At 46.6% G+C, this 14,154-nt stretch overlaps 1 protein-coding gene across 1 annotated transcript in view; it reads left to right on the forward strand.

Moving 5' to 3' along the window:
• Positions 1-14,154, forward strand: part of CFAP251 (cilia and flagella associated protein 251) — a 1,318,836-nt gene that overhangs the window by 167,920 nt on the left and 1,136,762 nt on the right. Inside the window, exons 3-4 of the mRNA XM_069619593.1 lie at positions 6,095-7,228; positions 8,259-8,399. Coding sequence (XP_069475694.1) covers positions 6,095-7,228; positions 8,259-8,399 — 1,275 coding nt within the window. The remainder of the gene's footprint in view (positions 1-6,094; positions 7,229-8,258; positions 8,400-14,154) is intronic.

Raw genomic sequence — 14,154 nt, forward strand, 5'->3', positions numbered from 1 at the left:
TGGCATGGTCTGTCAGGGCTATTTGCCAATAGCCTGACTTAAGGTCAAATGTGCTGAGGAACTTGGCTGAACCAAGTCTATCCACCAACTCATCTGTCCTTGGCAAAGGGTGGGCATCAGTCTTGGTGACTGCATTAAGAGCTCTATAATCCACACAGAATCTCAATTCTTTGGATCCTGCCTTTGGTACTAACACAACTGGGCTAGACCATGGACTAGTAGAGGGCTCTATTACCCCGAGATCAAACATCTTCTTGACCTCCCCTTTGATGTGGGTCCTTACATTTTCTGACATTCTATATCCTCTGCTTTTGACTGGCAGACAGTCACCAGTGAGTATATCATGCTACCCCAAGGGGTCAAGCCTGGTGAAAGTGAGAACAAGGAGGCAAACTGATTTAACATAGATTTGCACTCTTCTTGTTGCTCAGGTGTCAGATTTGAAGAGAGATTTACTCCTTCAATCTTTTCACCCAAGGGTAAGTCTCTGAGAAGATCAGGGAGAGCTTCACTCTCTTCTTCCTCTTCTGTTGAAGCTAGAAGCAAGGCTCCTACTTCAGGCCTGGAGACATACGCCTTTAGTCGGTTGGTGTGGAAGACTCTGGGAGCCTCCTTGGGATTGCCCAAGTCCACCAGATAGTTAACCTCTCCAAGTTTACCCACAACCTTGAAGGGTCCCATCCATTTATCTTGCAAGGCCCTCCGCCTTGTGGGGATCATAACTAGAACTAGCTGGTCTTGAATGAACTCAACCATGTTAGCCTTTTGGTCATGCCAATGCTTGACCAAAGCTTGCCCAGCTTTCAGGTTATCACTAGCTTCTGCCATCATGTGTGACATTCTCCTCCGGAGACCTATCACATACTCAGTCACTCTGACTGGCTTGGGGGAAGGAGCACTCTCCAACCCCTCCTTAATCAGGGCCAATGGACCTCTGACTGGATGGCCATAAATAAGTTCAAAGAGAGAATAACCTACTGCCTCCTGAGGGACTTCTCTATAAGCAAAGAGAAGGCACGGCAATCGGAGGTCCCACTTTCTTTTAAGGGGATCTTCTAAAGCACCTATCATGCTCTTCATGGTTCTGTTGAACCTTTCTACCAACCCGTTTGTCTGAGGGTGGTAGGCGGTAGAGAAGTTGTAAATAACTCCACAGGTTTTCCACATGGCTTTCATGTAGTGGGACATAACATTTGACTCCCTGTCAGAGATTACTTCCTTAAGAAACCCAACCCTGGTAAAAATACCAAGGAGGGCCTTAGCCACAGCCTGAGCTGTAACAGTCCTCATAAGAATTGCCTCAGGGTACCTAGTAGCATGGTCTACTACAACAAGGATAAACCTGTTGCCTGAGGAGGTTGGGGGATCAAGGGGACCAACAATGTCAATCTCTACCCTCTCAAATGGGACTCCCACAACTGGGAGAGGCACTAACGGTGCCACATTCTTGGAACCAACCTTACCAGAAGTTTGGCAGGTGTGGCAGCTCTTGCAGAAATTATCTACCTCAGCCCCCATTTTTGGCCAATAAAAGTAGAGTGAGAGCCTTTCCTTGGTCTTCTTGAAGCTCAAGTGACCAGCCAAAGGAATCTCATGGGCCAGTTGCAAGAACTGTTGTCTGTTTTCTTGAGGCACTACAAGCCGCTTGTAGTCTCCAGGTTCAGACTCAGTTGGTTCACTGTAGAAGAGGCCTTTTCCCAGTGCAACCTATACTTCCCAGGCTCTTGCCCATCAGCCCGAGAAGCTGCCTTGTGGCGAAGACCTTCCAGAGTTGGACATTCTCTCTGTCCCTTACTGAAGTCTGCCCTGTTGGGTCCACCTTCTGCCAGTAAAGACTGCAGCTCAGGATGGTCAACAGGATCCAGATCTCCAATGAGTTATTTGCCTTCCACTAGCTCCTCTTCAGAGTCTAGCTCAACCACACAGGGTTGTACCTCCCTCTCAGCCTCAGCTGGAGGTGGAGTTATAGGTGTAACTTTGGACAACCTAGGGGAAGTTAGAAAATAACTTTTTTTAGTGCTAAGCTTTGTGGTTAGTTGCACTAAGGTATCTATAAGCACACTAAAATGTATACTCAATACAAATCCCACCGCTGTACACCAGTGTTAGACAGAAACCTGTGCAGTTCCCTTAGGGACCACTGCAAAAGGTTTAAGACTACAGGTGTTGGCAGTAAACCCAATTGGTAGCAGTCGGTACCACCCAGATTTACCTGGTAGCTGTGGCTGAGCAGCCAGACCTCTCTCAAGAAGAGTTAGACAGTATATAGAGTATACAAGATAGGTACCAAAATACAGTAGCACAAGCAAACACTGACCAGAGCTTTGGTATCAAAGTATATATAATTATTTATTTAAAGACACACTTAGAAACACTCCAGCACTATTATTGTAAGCAAGTTCAAAACACAGTCACTATTAATATATATATACATCCCTTATTCCTTATTAGACAAGTCTTAGTTAACACCACTTATTTTCAGAAAGAGGTGAGCGCTTAACTAAAGATGGCACTCCAATAAGTTATTAAAAAAGGGAGGGAAAAGGCAGAAATTAGAAAAGCACACAACACAATACTTTAGAAGCACCCAGCAAGGCAGGAAAGTCAAAGTCTACTTGTGAGCAAAAGGTTAATGGGCCAGGCTCCCTCTTAGAGAGAGTAGAGTACCAATGCGCCCAAGATCACACAGTTTAAAAGACTTGAAAAGTCTTGCAGAGAGTTCAAAAAGGAATTAGTTCAGCTCAGAAAAGTTCAGGTAGCCAGCCTAGGGCCAACCCAAGTGGTAAGTTGAGGATTTAAGAGACACCCCACACAGACCGTTGCGAGGGAGGCCAGGCAGACACAGTACCTTGAAAGTGGAGAGAATCCTCCAGCGGGGGGAGTTGTTCCTGGCAGTGGGTGCAAGTCGCGGCGTCTTCCAGAGGAAGAGAAGTCCTCGACGTGGAGGAGAGCTGAAGGTCGTTGCACTGCCAGGGAAGAAACCAGCCGCGGAGTTCTCTGGTTAAAAGGTACTACCCTTTTATTCGCGGTAGTGGTAAAACGTGGTATCCTGGTTGCTGGGGTGCTTGGCACAGGCAAGGCGGCCACGAGATGATCCGGGAAGGCGAAAAGGCGGGCACACTGGTTATCCCCACCAGTCAAAGGAAGAAGACTCTTCGGGATGAAGATCTCCTCTGTCGTTGGAAGAAGTGGTGAGTCGGTTCAGCAGGGCTCCACCGGTGGTGTCGTCGTTGCAGGTCGGCTCTGCTTCTCCCTCTTCGAATTCTTTGATCCTGTGGCGACGTCTGAAGTCCCAGTCCCCAAAGCCCTGCTTTTATGCAGAAAACCCCCATTCATCAGTCCTAGCTGTCACTCAAACATGCTAAGTGGTGAGCCGGGCGGCTCACCACTGGGCCAATCACACAAGAGTGCGACTTGAGTTGCCGAGGCAACTCAGTCCAGGGTGCCTAAATCACCCTCCCACACATCCCGTAGACCCAGACAGAGTGGCACCACTTTTGGAGGCTTCTGTGTAGAAGCCCACCAAAAAGTGGAACAAGGGGCTCCACTTGGGTTGGAGTTACAGAGGCGAACACAAACGCCATTTTAAAACCGAGTCCTGGCAAAAAGACCCAACTGGGGAATAAACATTAAATAAATAACCCGGCAGTATCTTTAACATTGCACCAAAAAGTGGTGCGTTTAAAATGAATGGGAAAATCCCATAGTAAATATTCTTAAGGAATATTTCGTATGTTAACCACTGTCACCAGCCAGAAACTCGACTAGGGGGGGATTGCACAGTGCCCCCTCGAAAAACAGTCCCAGGGGAAATCTAATTACCCCTACCAGTACTTCCACAATATGATGGTTTGTACTGGTTCTGTTCCCAATTTAAGACTAGTAAAGTCAATGGTGACTTTACATGCCCTGGGAGACAGTCAGTTCCAGGGTATGGCGTCTATGTTTGGGGGTCACTATGACACCCCTGTGTTACTGCACTTTACTAAAAACCACATGAAACCCTATGGAGTAAAAGACCCCATAACCCATAAAACACATTACAAAGTCAAAGGATATCTCAAATCATGTCTAAGAGTGGGAGAAAAAGAGTCTCACTCTTAGCAGGAGAAAAAAATAAACCCCAAAAATCCAGCAAAGCTGCTGGGGGACTCACTAGGTTTGGGAAATTAGCCTTAACAGAGAATTCTCCCTAACAGTGATTTATATGGCAACCCTCCTTCCGGCTTCTCCATGGTGTAATAGTTATCAGGTGTGGTAGCTGGGATGGGCTTTTGGCTCTCAGACTCTGCTTCTGGAATTGGCTTAAAGTGGGACTTGAGATTGGATTGTCCGTCCCCTGGGGTGGTACTTCTGCCTGCCAAACCCTAGTCCCACCTTCCTTGCAGCCTCTCTCTGGGTTAAGGGAACTCTAGGTTGGTACTGGGAACTTTGGGAGTGATAGTTCCCTGGGCATGGATGGGTCTCCAGTGTCTGCTGGACCTCAGCTCCAAGAACCGCATCCTGCACCTTAGAATCCATGACTCCCTCTTGAGATTGCTGGCATAGGGACTGGCTTTGGATCCCACCCCTGACAATAGTTTCCAGTTCTGAGATGAGAATTTGGTCAGGCTAGTGTTGTTCGGGCCCTCTCTCTCCGGTTGTTACACTTTGGCCTTGTCCACAGGGTCGACTAACCCAGCCTTTTCTTAACTGCATAGGGCTTGTTTGCGGGCTGGCTGACTGTCTTTGGGATTCTATGGCCTAGCTCAGGGCCTACTCTTTCTATGGTTAGATTTGGAAGCGTTTCTGCAGGCTGAGCAGAGCAAGTATTTGCTGCTGGCTCTACTGGCCCACCAATTCTCTGCTTACTTTAAGGTGGAGGAGCATCGATGGGTACACTGATGAGCCTCTGCTCGCCACATGTGGCATGGTGGGGTTAGACAGGGAATCCTCCCCATGCCACCCCGGGTCCCAGCATCATATTGTTTGTGGTGGCACCCGGCCCATTCGGAGTCTCACTTCTCTGTCTCTCCACGCTTCCCAAAATTCTGTCGCTGTGCATCGTTGTACGGCCTCCTCCCTCCTGACTATATTCTTAGTCCATTATGTGATTCTGAGTGATGAGGTTGGCATTACCTGACAGTGGAAAAAAAATAATAATAATATCAGTACAAAGTGTTTTTCATTGTCTCATGAGGTTACTTTGCTACACCTATTGTACATACCATTCGATTACAAGTGATGTCTTACTCCTTCCGTGGTTTGTAAGTAGATGGAAATGGCAATCCAATGCATTCTTCGCAAGTTATAATTTGCGTTGCTAAACAGATTTAAACAGACTGTAGAAATCTTTATGCAGCCCCTGTACATGCATCCAATGGGACCCCAGGAAGGAAAAAAGTTAGTATACCTTGTGCATGAGGGTGCAGGTCCATTATTACAGTTTTATTAACTGTGCTCTAGTTACAGACAGATGGTGTTATAGCGGGATGGCTTGGGCTATCAGGTGCGGTACCTGGACAAGAAACATTTATTTCTGTATTGGAGACGCATTTCCAGCATGACACATGTCAATATTTTAGATTCATAGTTTCTCCTGCCACAGTATTTTTTTTAATGCACTTATGATATCCCAATGTCTTGCATGTTGTATCCTGGGCCAGAGAAATGCTCGCCAACTGATATGTTTTAGTGATTCATTTTGAAACACCACATGCAAGTTTGGCGGTGGGGTACATTTTTGGCAGTAATTTCAGTACTGCCACATTTTTGGAATGACTGCCCGGTTTCAGTGCACTATGAATTCCAAGTTTGACCTTAAGGTAGAGGCTTTACTTCTGGCAAGGAGCTGAAGATAAATCCTCTAGCTTAATGCCAAAAAGTGGTGGATTTACTACAGGCGGAATTACCGTCTGTGTTAAATCTGCCAAATCCCCAGTGGAGTAATGCTTGGCAGGATAGCCATAGAACTACTGGAAGAATACTGCCAAACTAGGAATGATGCCAATATTCCTTCTATTTGTGAAGGACTTTCCTGTTTTAGCCATATCCAACCAAGGGTCTGTTATGTAATTTTTTTATGTTTTTAATAGAAATACTTGTATGTTTTCAGGAAACCACAGCAGGGATTGATGAAATTCCAGAGGAAACAGCAGCAGAAGCTGAAGAGTCGTATGAAGAACCTAAGGATATTGTACAAGATCAAGTAGTACTGCAAGAACAGGAGCAGGACTTGACATCTTCTGAGAAATCCCAAGAGATGTCTGTTTTGGATGTCAAAAAGATTGAACAACCAGAAACTTCTCTTTCAGATGCTGGTGAGAGCGAACAGCAAGAAAACACATTTTCAGATGTTGATGAGACTGAAGAACAAGAAGCATCGCTATCAGGTGTTGAAGAAATCGTCCAACAGGAAAAGTCATTTTTAGATGCGGGAGAGATTGAACATCAGGATTCCTCACTTTCTGGTGTGGAAGAGATTGACAAGCAGGAAAGGTCATTTTCAGATGCAGGAGAAACTGAAGAACAGGAAACTTCACCTTCAGGTGTTGAAGAAATTGACAAACAGGAAATGTTATTTTTAGATATGGGAGAGATTGAAGAACAGGAAACTTCACTTTCAGATGTTGAAGATATTGACCAACAGGAAAAGTCCTTAATCGATATGGAAGAGACTGAGCAACAGGAATCATCGCTTTCAGATGCTGAAGAGAGCAAGCAACTAGAAACATCATTTTCCGATATAACAGTAATCAAAATAATGGAAAGGTCCCCGTCGGGTGTCAGTGAGACCAAACAGCAGGAACAATCATTTTCAGCCCTCAAAGAGATTGAACAGCAAGAAATATCTCTTACAGATGTTAAAGAACTCGAAAAGCGGGAAAAGTCAATTTCAAGCGTCAAAGAGATCTATGAGCGAAAAAGGTCACTTTCAGGTTCGAAAGTGATAAAATCACAGGAAACGTCTCTGTCAAAAGTTCAAGACGCCGAACAGTGTAAAAAGTCACTCTCTGGTGCAAAAGTGATGGAACCAAAGGGAAGGTCTCAATCAGCTGTCATGGATATCACCGGGCCAGAGGAAATGAGTACCGATGCGGAACAGAGGAGACCCAGCTCTGAATTGAGAGGATCATTAGAAGAAGTAAACCTGTATTGCAGGGCTCCTCCTGAAGATTCGTTGGTATATACTGCCACCCCTAGGACTGTATTTGAGCAGGAAGACCCAAGTGCTGGGACAAATCCAATTGTAAGTATTCTATGGGATGTGGGTGTTTTATTCATGACCCAGATTACCAGAAATAATCAGTTTTTGTTTTGGCTTTCAGGTTGTGGTTAAGTGCCACCTTTAAGCCAAGAGAAAAAGGAAGTGACATAAGGCGGGACACTTAGCTTATGGGTGTTGCCTAGTTATTTAACCACCCATTGTATGCACATGGCCATGCTAATCCATATGGTAGGGGTCTGCAACATTTGGCTCTCCAGATGTTTTGGACTATAAATCCCACCAGTCATAGCAAGCATAGTCAATGGTGAGGGATCGTAGGAGCTGTAGTTTATCTGGCAAACCACAGGTTGCTGACCCTGCCCTGTGGCCATTCCCACCCTCTACCTGCCCCTTCATGCCCATAAAGCATCCTCCTAGGATCTCTATGAACCAGGTCTGTGAAGAAGTAACATCAAACTTTGACCTGACAGTGTTATTTCGAACCAGTCTAGTTAATGGCTTAATTTCAGCTGTAAAAGCACTCTTGGTCTAATAAAAATATCTCCACAATGCGTGCATTCAGCCACTTGATGTACAGGTGTTCCTTTCACTGAAGTCATGTTAAAAACAAGCATTGACCAAGTGAACAGTTCTGGCTTATGTATAGGTATTAGATAGGCATTTGCCAGGCACTGCTATCATATGCCCAGGCAATCGCACCATTTTCCGCTCTTGTCATCGTATGTCCAAGTAATGCCATTATAGCAGTGCCTGGCAAATGCCTATCCCATACCTACACAAAAGCCAAAGCTGTTGGCTTCACCAATGCTTGTTTAGGTTTTCTCTGAGATATTTATGTTTGCTACCTTGACAATAGTTTGTGCCGCTCATCTGCTTCTTCTATGCATAGATATCTCACATATCAAAAGATAGAAAGCAAATAGTGCCTGGGCTGTTGATTTCAAATATGTTAGGAATTATTCCTAGTCTAACACTATCTGCAAAATAAGAAGATGCCCTGAAGAGTAGAAATCATTTGTGATCCCTTGACATTTATTTTTTTTCGTTCCAGAATTTGACCTGGTCATTTGGTATCAGCAGCCATCTCCCTGTTTACAATCTACAAGATGAAGACCAGAAACTGATCCTTTATATCTGTGCTCACACCGCTGTCCTGCATGATTTCAATCTTAACAGGCAGCGACATCTACAGGTATGCATTTTTGTTATGTAAACCATTTGTTATAGCGTGGGCATAGCTTTAAGAAGCAGGTGAGTGCTTACATAGAACATTGTCACAGGAGCATCTCGAACGTGTGGTGCTATGCGCTGCTATGCGGTATCACTCCAATTCTTATGGTGCAAGGAACTGCAACAATGGCGGCAAAACTCTTGTGCGAGACTAAAGCATACAAAAAACCTACAAAAACCGTGTTCTCTGTGTGTCTGTGTCCCAGTCCCACCCACAAGAACACACTAACTCCCAAATATGATTTATAGGTTTTTAGTATGACTTCAATGGTGGTCCAGCTGAAAACTGGAGCCTTCCAACCACCTGGGCCTTACCCGATCGCTTCCCTCTCATGCTCTTATACTTCTTACCCTGATGTTCTGTCAATCTTTACTTTTCTTATACTCTCCTCCCTTCTCTTCCACCCACTCACATTTTTCTGCCTCTCCCTTCTGTCCTTCCAATGTTACTCCGCCTTACGTTTACTTCTCTCTACTCCCCTCTCTACTCTTACTACTCTCCACCTCCCACCAGTCTCCACTACCACTCCTCCATACTCCCATAATTCTCAACACTACATGCCACTCCTCCTTCTCCTACAGTCACCCTCCTTTCACTCTTTGAATCTCCCTTCCCACTCAGCCTCGCTACCCTGTGCTCTCAATCAATTTCAGCCGCTCACCATATACGCACTCATAACCAAATACCACTTGCTTTCACTAACCAGTACCTCACCTTGAATACGCTCTCTGTAAGTCTCTGCCATGCTCCGATCCACCATCCTTCCTGCACATGCTCTCTCGTTCTTCCTTCCCCTCCCTTGACTTCACCTCAATAACCCAAACTTCTCCAGCATTAGATCTTTCATACATTCACATGCTTGAAGTCGTAAGACTGGGAATCCACCAGTAAGTAACAGAAAATTCTGTTGAAACACATTGCACACAAACCATAGAGAGACTGCCAATTACTTTGAGGAGAATACAGGCAGCGTTGACTCGGCAAGTACATTATAGGAAGCCTTTAAGGTAGTGATGGGAGGGGTTGCCATAGCAAAATCAAAGGGCCTGCAGGGCGGGGTTCTAGCTGACCTACGACGGACGGAAGAGGAACTGGAGGGAGTATTAAAGGGCGGATGCGAAGATATGAAGCGGGTACTGGTGCTGCAGCAGAAATGTGCGGAACACTGGGAGAGACTCTGCAACCTTAACTATAAAAAAAACATTGAGAGACAGCATGCGGGAGGGGATAAAACAGGACGGTTGTTAGCGTGGTTATATAAGAGCGAGGCTGCCAGACCCCGATTAGAACGATAATGAAGGAAGATGGTAGCGTAGAGGACACCCAAGAGGGTGTCAACGAGGAGTTTGCAGAATATTATAAAGTACTGTATGCAGACGAGGTGGGGGGCAGCCGCCGGGAAATAATGGAAACGTTAGAAGATATAGGACTACCCATGATAAGTGAGGAGGAAAGGGAGGAGCTAGATGCACCAATCACCCTGGAGGAGCTAGGAGAAGTGGTGAGGCAGTTACCTACTTGCAAAACCCCAGGGGCGGACGGGCTCCCGAGTGAATTCTATAGGACATACAGGGAGGAAGTGCTCCCCCCGATGTTAGAAATTCTCAATGAAGCGCTTGAGGTGGGACGGTTGCCGGAATCACTGACAGAGGCGATCATAATACCGCTTCCCAAGCCTAATAAACCTGCACACAGTTGCGGCTCTTACAGACCTCTCTCGATGTTGAATCAGGACAGCAAGATATTAATGGCTGTCCTGGCAAACAGATTGCAGAGAGTGATTGGCAAGCTAATACACCCTGACCAGACGGGCTATGTCCCGAATAGGAACATAGCTCATAATCATAGGCGACTCCAACGGGTTGTTGAATGGGGTAGTACGGCTGAGGGCGAAATGGCGATAGTGTCCTTAGATGCGGTCAAAGCTTTCGACTCGGTCAAGTGGCCGTGGTTGTTGGCGGTCTTGCAGAAATATGGCATGGGGCCCGGTTATATGAGATGGGTGAAGATGTTATATAGTGAGCCACTGGCCAGAGTTAAAACGGGATCAGTAATATCGGAGAGGTGGCAACTTAGTAGAGGCACCAGGCAGGGGTGCCCTTGGTCCCCGATGCTCTATATATTAGCCCTGGAGCCCCTAGCAATATACCTCAGACAGCAATATGATACGATAGGTATTGAAGTGGGGGGAGAACGACATCTGATCTCCTTATACGCAGATGACCTGTTGCTATACTTAAGGTATCCAGAAGAAAATCTCCAGTACATACTGGAGGTGATGGCGAGGTATGCGGGGCTGTCCGGGATAGCAGTGAATCCCCAAAAATCTAGTATGTTTCCGCTAGGCGACTATAAGGAAACCCCTGAGAGACAGTTACCGGTGTTACATGTACCATGTGAGGTTAGCTCTTTCCGGTATCTTGGGACCATAAGGTGGAGGAGGAACACAGGCATAACACCGAGGTGGCACTCAAGAAAATTTAGAAGTGTATGCAATTTTGGGTTAAGTTGCCCTTAGCAATGATGGGACGGGGTGCAATGCTAAAAATGGTGATCCTGCCTAGGCTTTTGCATTACTTTAGCAATATTCCATACATTATACCTAAGAAGTTTTTTGCCAAGCTTAACAGTATGTGTAGGGATTTCTTGTGGCATGGTACCCGGAACAGAGTAGCTGTTAATCACCAACAAGGATGAGGATAAGGAGGTGACCAGGACTGGTATTCACAGGGTTTGATTGAAGAGCTCGGATGGGGCCTCCAACCGAGCCTCCTCTCTGTGAGGGTATAGATCTTTAAAATGATATGACCCTCTACTGATTAAAAGAGTACAAGAGCCCGATCACCCAAAGAGCGGGGAGAACACACCGCCACGATTTTACCAGCTGTAAAAATAAAGAAGAAGAGATGAGTTTTATGATTGCAGACCGGGGATGGATTTTCCTATCTAAAGACAATATCACTGTCAGGACTATTCAAGGAACTATGACAATGGGTTGGAATAGGAAAGAAACACTCCTTACCACTAGTAGAGTTGGGATCAATCCAAGGTGAACAAAAACGGTAGTATAAAATAATAAACGGGAATGTTAGTGAGGGTTCTAACCCGAACGGCACGAGGAGCGCACTAGGTCCGGGTTGGTGCACACTCTGCGCAGCGTCCCCCTGTGCACTTGTTGAAGAAAGGTAAACGCAATCCCCAATGTCCAATAGATCAGAAGTGATAGAAATGTCAATGAATCCCAGATGGTAATTTCCCAGATGGTAAATTCCACAAAGGTAGTTTGAGATCCTGTTAGATGTGCTGTTCGGGGCTAGTAGCAAGGACCAGTGTAATGACAGAAGGCAGGTGTGGTGTGAATGGGAAACTTATAAGCAACCGCAGTAACCAGGCTTGCAAAAGGGAGAGCAATCCGAAAATGCACGGGCAATTTCCTTCTTTTTTACAGGCTAAAAATAGCAGTGATAAATGTTAGGTGAATCACTCAAAGAAGGCTGGAGAGGGTCCTGTTAACGTGCGGGCGGCAGAAGTACAGAATCGTGAGGCAAGGCAGTCCGTGAAAACAAGATAAAGGTCCTGGTACACTAACCTGGCAGTAAAGTACAACGCAGCAGACAAGACGGTCCGTTAGGCAGGCAAAGGTCAAGAAATCCAGATTTCCAAGAAAGGACGAAGACGAGACTTCAAAGGCACCAGCAACTTCAATCAGAAGCAGCGAGCCGAATGAAAAGACTGCTTTTACCCGAAAGTGAAAGCAAAACGTCAGAGCACGGTGATTGGAGGCGCAGGACACATGATAGTGCAGTGGAGCATCATGGTACTCGTAGTTTGTTCGATCCCTGCCGCAATCTCCATTGTAAAAGGAACGGGGGAATGAAGCGCCGCACACCATAAGGAAGGAAAACAGATTTGCGCGTACCTTTTAAAAAACAAGCCCGTCTTCTGGAATGATGTGCACGGCGGGATGTAACAGTATCCACCCCCAAAAACGGCGCCAACCCCCTACGGGCATGGAAACGGCGCAAAAGGGCAGGTGCATGTGTATTGCACAAAGGCTCCCAAGACCGGTCCTCGGGACCATAGCCCTTCCAATCAACAAGGTAGAAGGGACGACCCCTGCGCAGACGATAATCCAGTATGCCAGCCACCTCATATTCCAGGTCACCATCCACGTGCACCGGAGATGGACGAGCCGGCAGCCTGGTGGAGGCAATACAAGGTTCTAGCAGACTCACATGAAACACGGGATGCAATTTCCCACGAAGAAGGCAAAGAAAGACGCACCGCTGCAGGGTTGATCACGGCCGTTACCGGATAGGGACCCACAAATTTCGGAAGGAGCGCACGTTTGCCAGGTATGTTCAGATTGTGCGTGGAGAGCCATACCTTTATGCCAACCGTATAATCGGGTGCAGGGATCCAATGCTTATCGGCATAGAGTTTGGCCCGTCTCTGAGCCTTCAGTAGATGTCCATGAACAGAGTCATGCACCGTCTGCATGTTCCGGACGCAATCCAGAGCTGCCGGGTTATCAATTGGAAGAGCCGGATCCAGAGGCAAGGAACGAGGGTGTTGCCCGTATAAAGCAAAGAAGGGAGAAAAACCAGAAGATGAATGTAAGGAATTGTTGTATGCGAATTCAGCCGGTGGGAGCATCACCAACCAATACGACTGGAACTGAAGACAGAGACACCTGAGATACTGTTCCATGGTGGCGTTAACCCTCTCTGTCTGGCCATCCGTTTGTGGATGAAAGGCCGAGCTGAAACGGTCCTCGATCTGAAGTCATGCCGTTAAGGCTCTCCAGAAACGTGACGTAAATTGGGACCCACGGTCTGAAACGATGATAGAGGGAAGGCCAAAGAACCTAAAAACGTTCTTAAGAAAGAGGGACGCCAATGCTGGGGCAGACGGGAGACCGATACAGGGAACAAATAAGGCCAGCTTTGTGAAATAATCGACCACAACCCAGATGGTGTTGAAGCCGTTCACAGGAGGTAAGTCCACTACAAAGTCCATGGATACCATATACCACGGCTTATGTGGCACAGGGAGCGGTTGTAGGAGACCCATGGGCTTGGACCGAGTAGTTTTGCATTGGGAGCAGACTGAACAGGAGGCAAGGTAGTCAATGACATCTTTAGACATCGAGGGACACCAAGCCCAACGGCAAATAGCCTCCAAAGTCTTCTGTTGACCGGGATGATCTGCCGAAATCGAGTCGTGTGACCAGGTTAAAGCACGAAGACGTGCTTCTCCGGGAGGTAAGTATAGCCGACCCTGGATGTAAGGCAACCCCTGAACAATGTCAAGATTGAGGTCGAGGCATTCCTTTGCATGAGTGGCAACCCATTCCGGAACTATGGAACGCAAAGACGGATGTGGGGTGCATCCGCAGACCACCCTGCAGGGTAAAACCAAAGGTCGGTCAAGAACGGTACTGTGAGGATCTTGAGGCAGGCGAGACAAGGCGTCAGCACATGTATTGAGACGTGCCGGACGATAGGTGATAGTGAAGTTGAACTGTGAAAAGAAGAGGTGCCAGCGGGCCTGAAGAGCAGTGAGACATTTCATAGATTTGAAAGCCAACAGACTGCGATGATCTGAGAAAACCGTAACAGGATGCTGTGCACCCAGCAAATGATGTCTCCATTCTGAAAAAGCCTCCTTGATGGCCAACAATTCCCTTTCCATAATGGGGTAATTCTTCTCATAG

The sequence above is a fragment of the Ambystoma mexicanum genome, chromosome 10, assembly GCF_040938575.1.
Source record: "Ambystoma mexicanum isolate Mex_15411 chromosome 10, UKY_AmexF1_1, whole genome shotgun sequence".
In the NCBI taxonomy this organism is placed as follows: Eukaryota; Metazoa; Chordata; class Amphibia; order Caudata; family Ambystomatidae; genus Ambystoma; species Ambystoma mexicanum.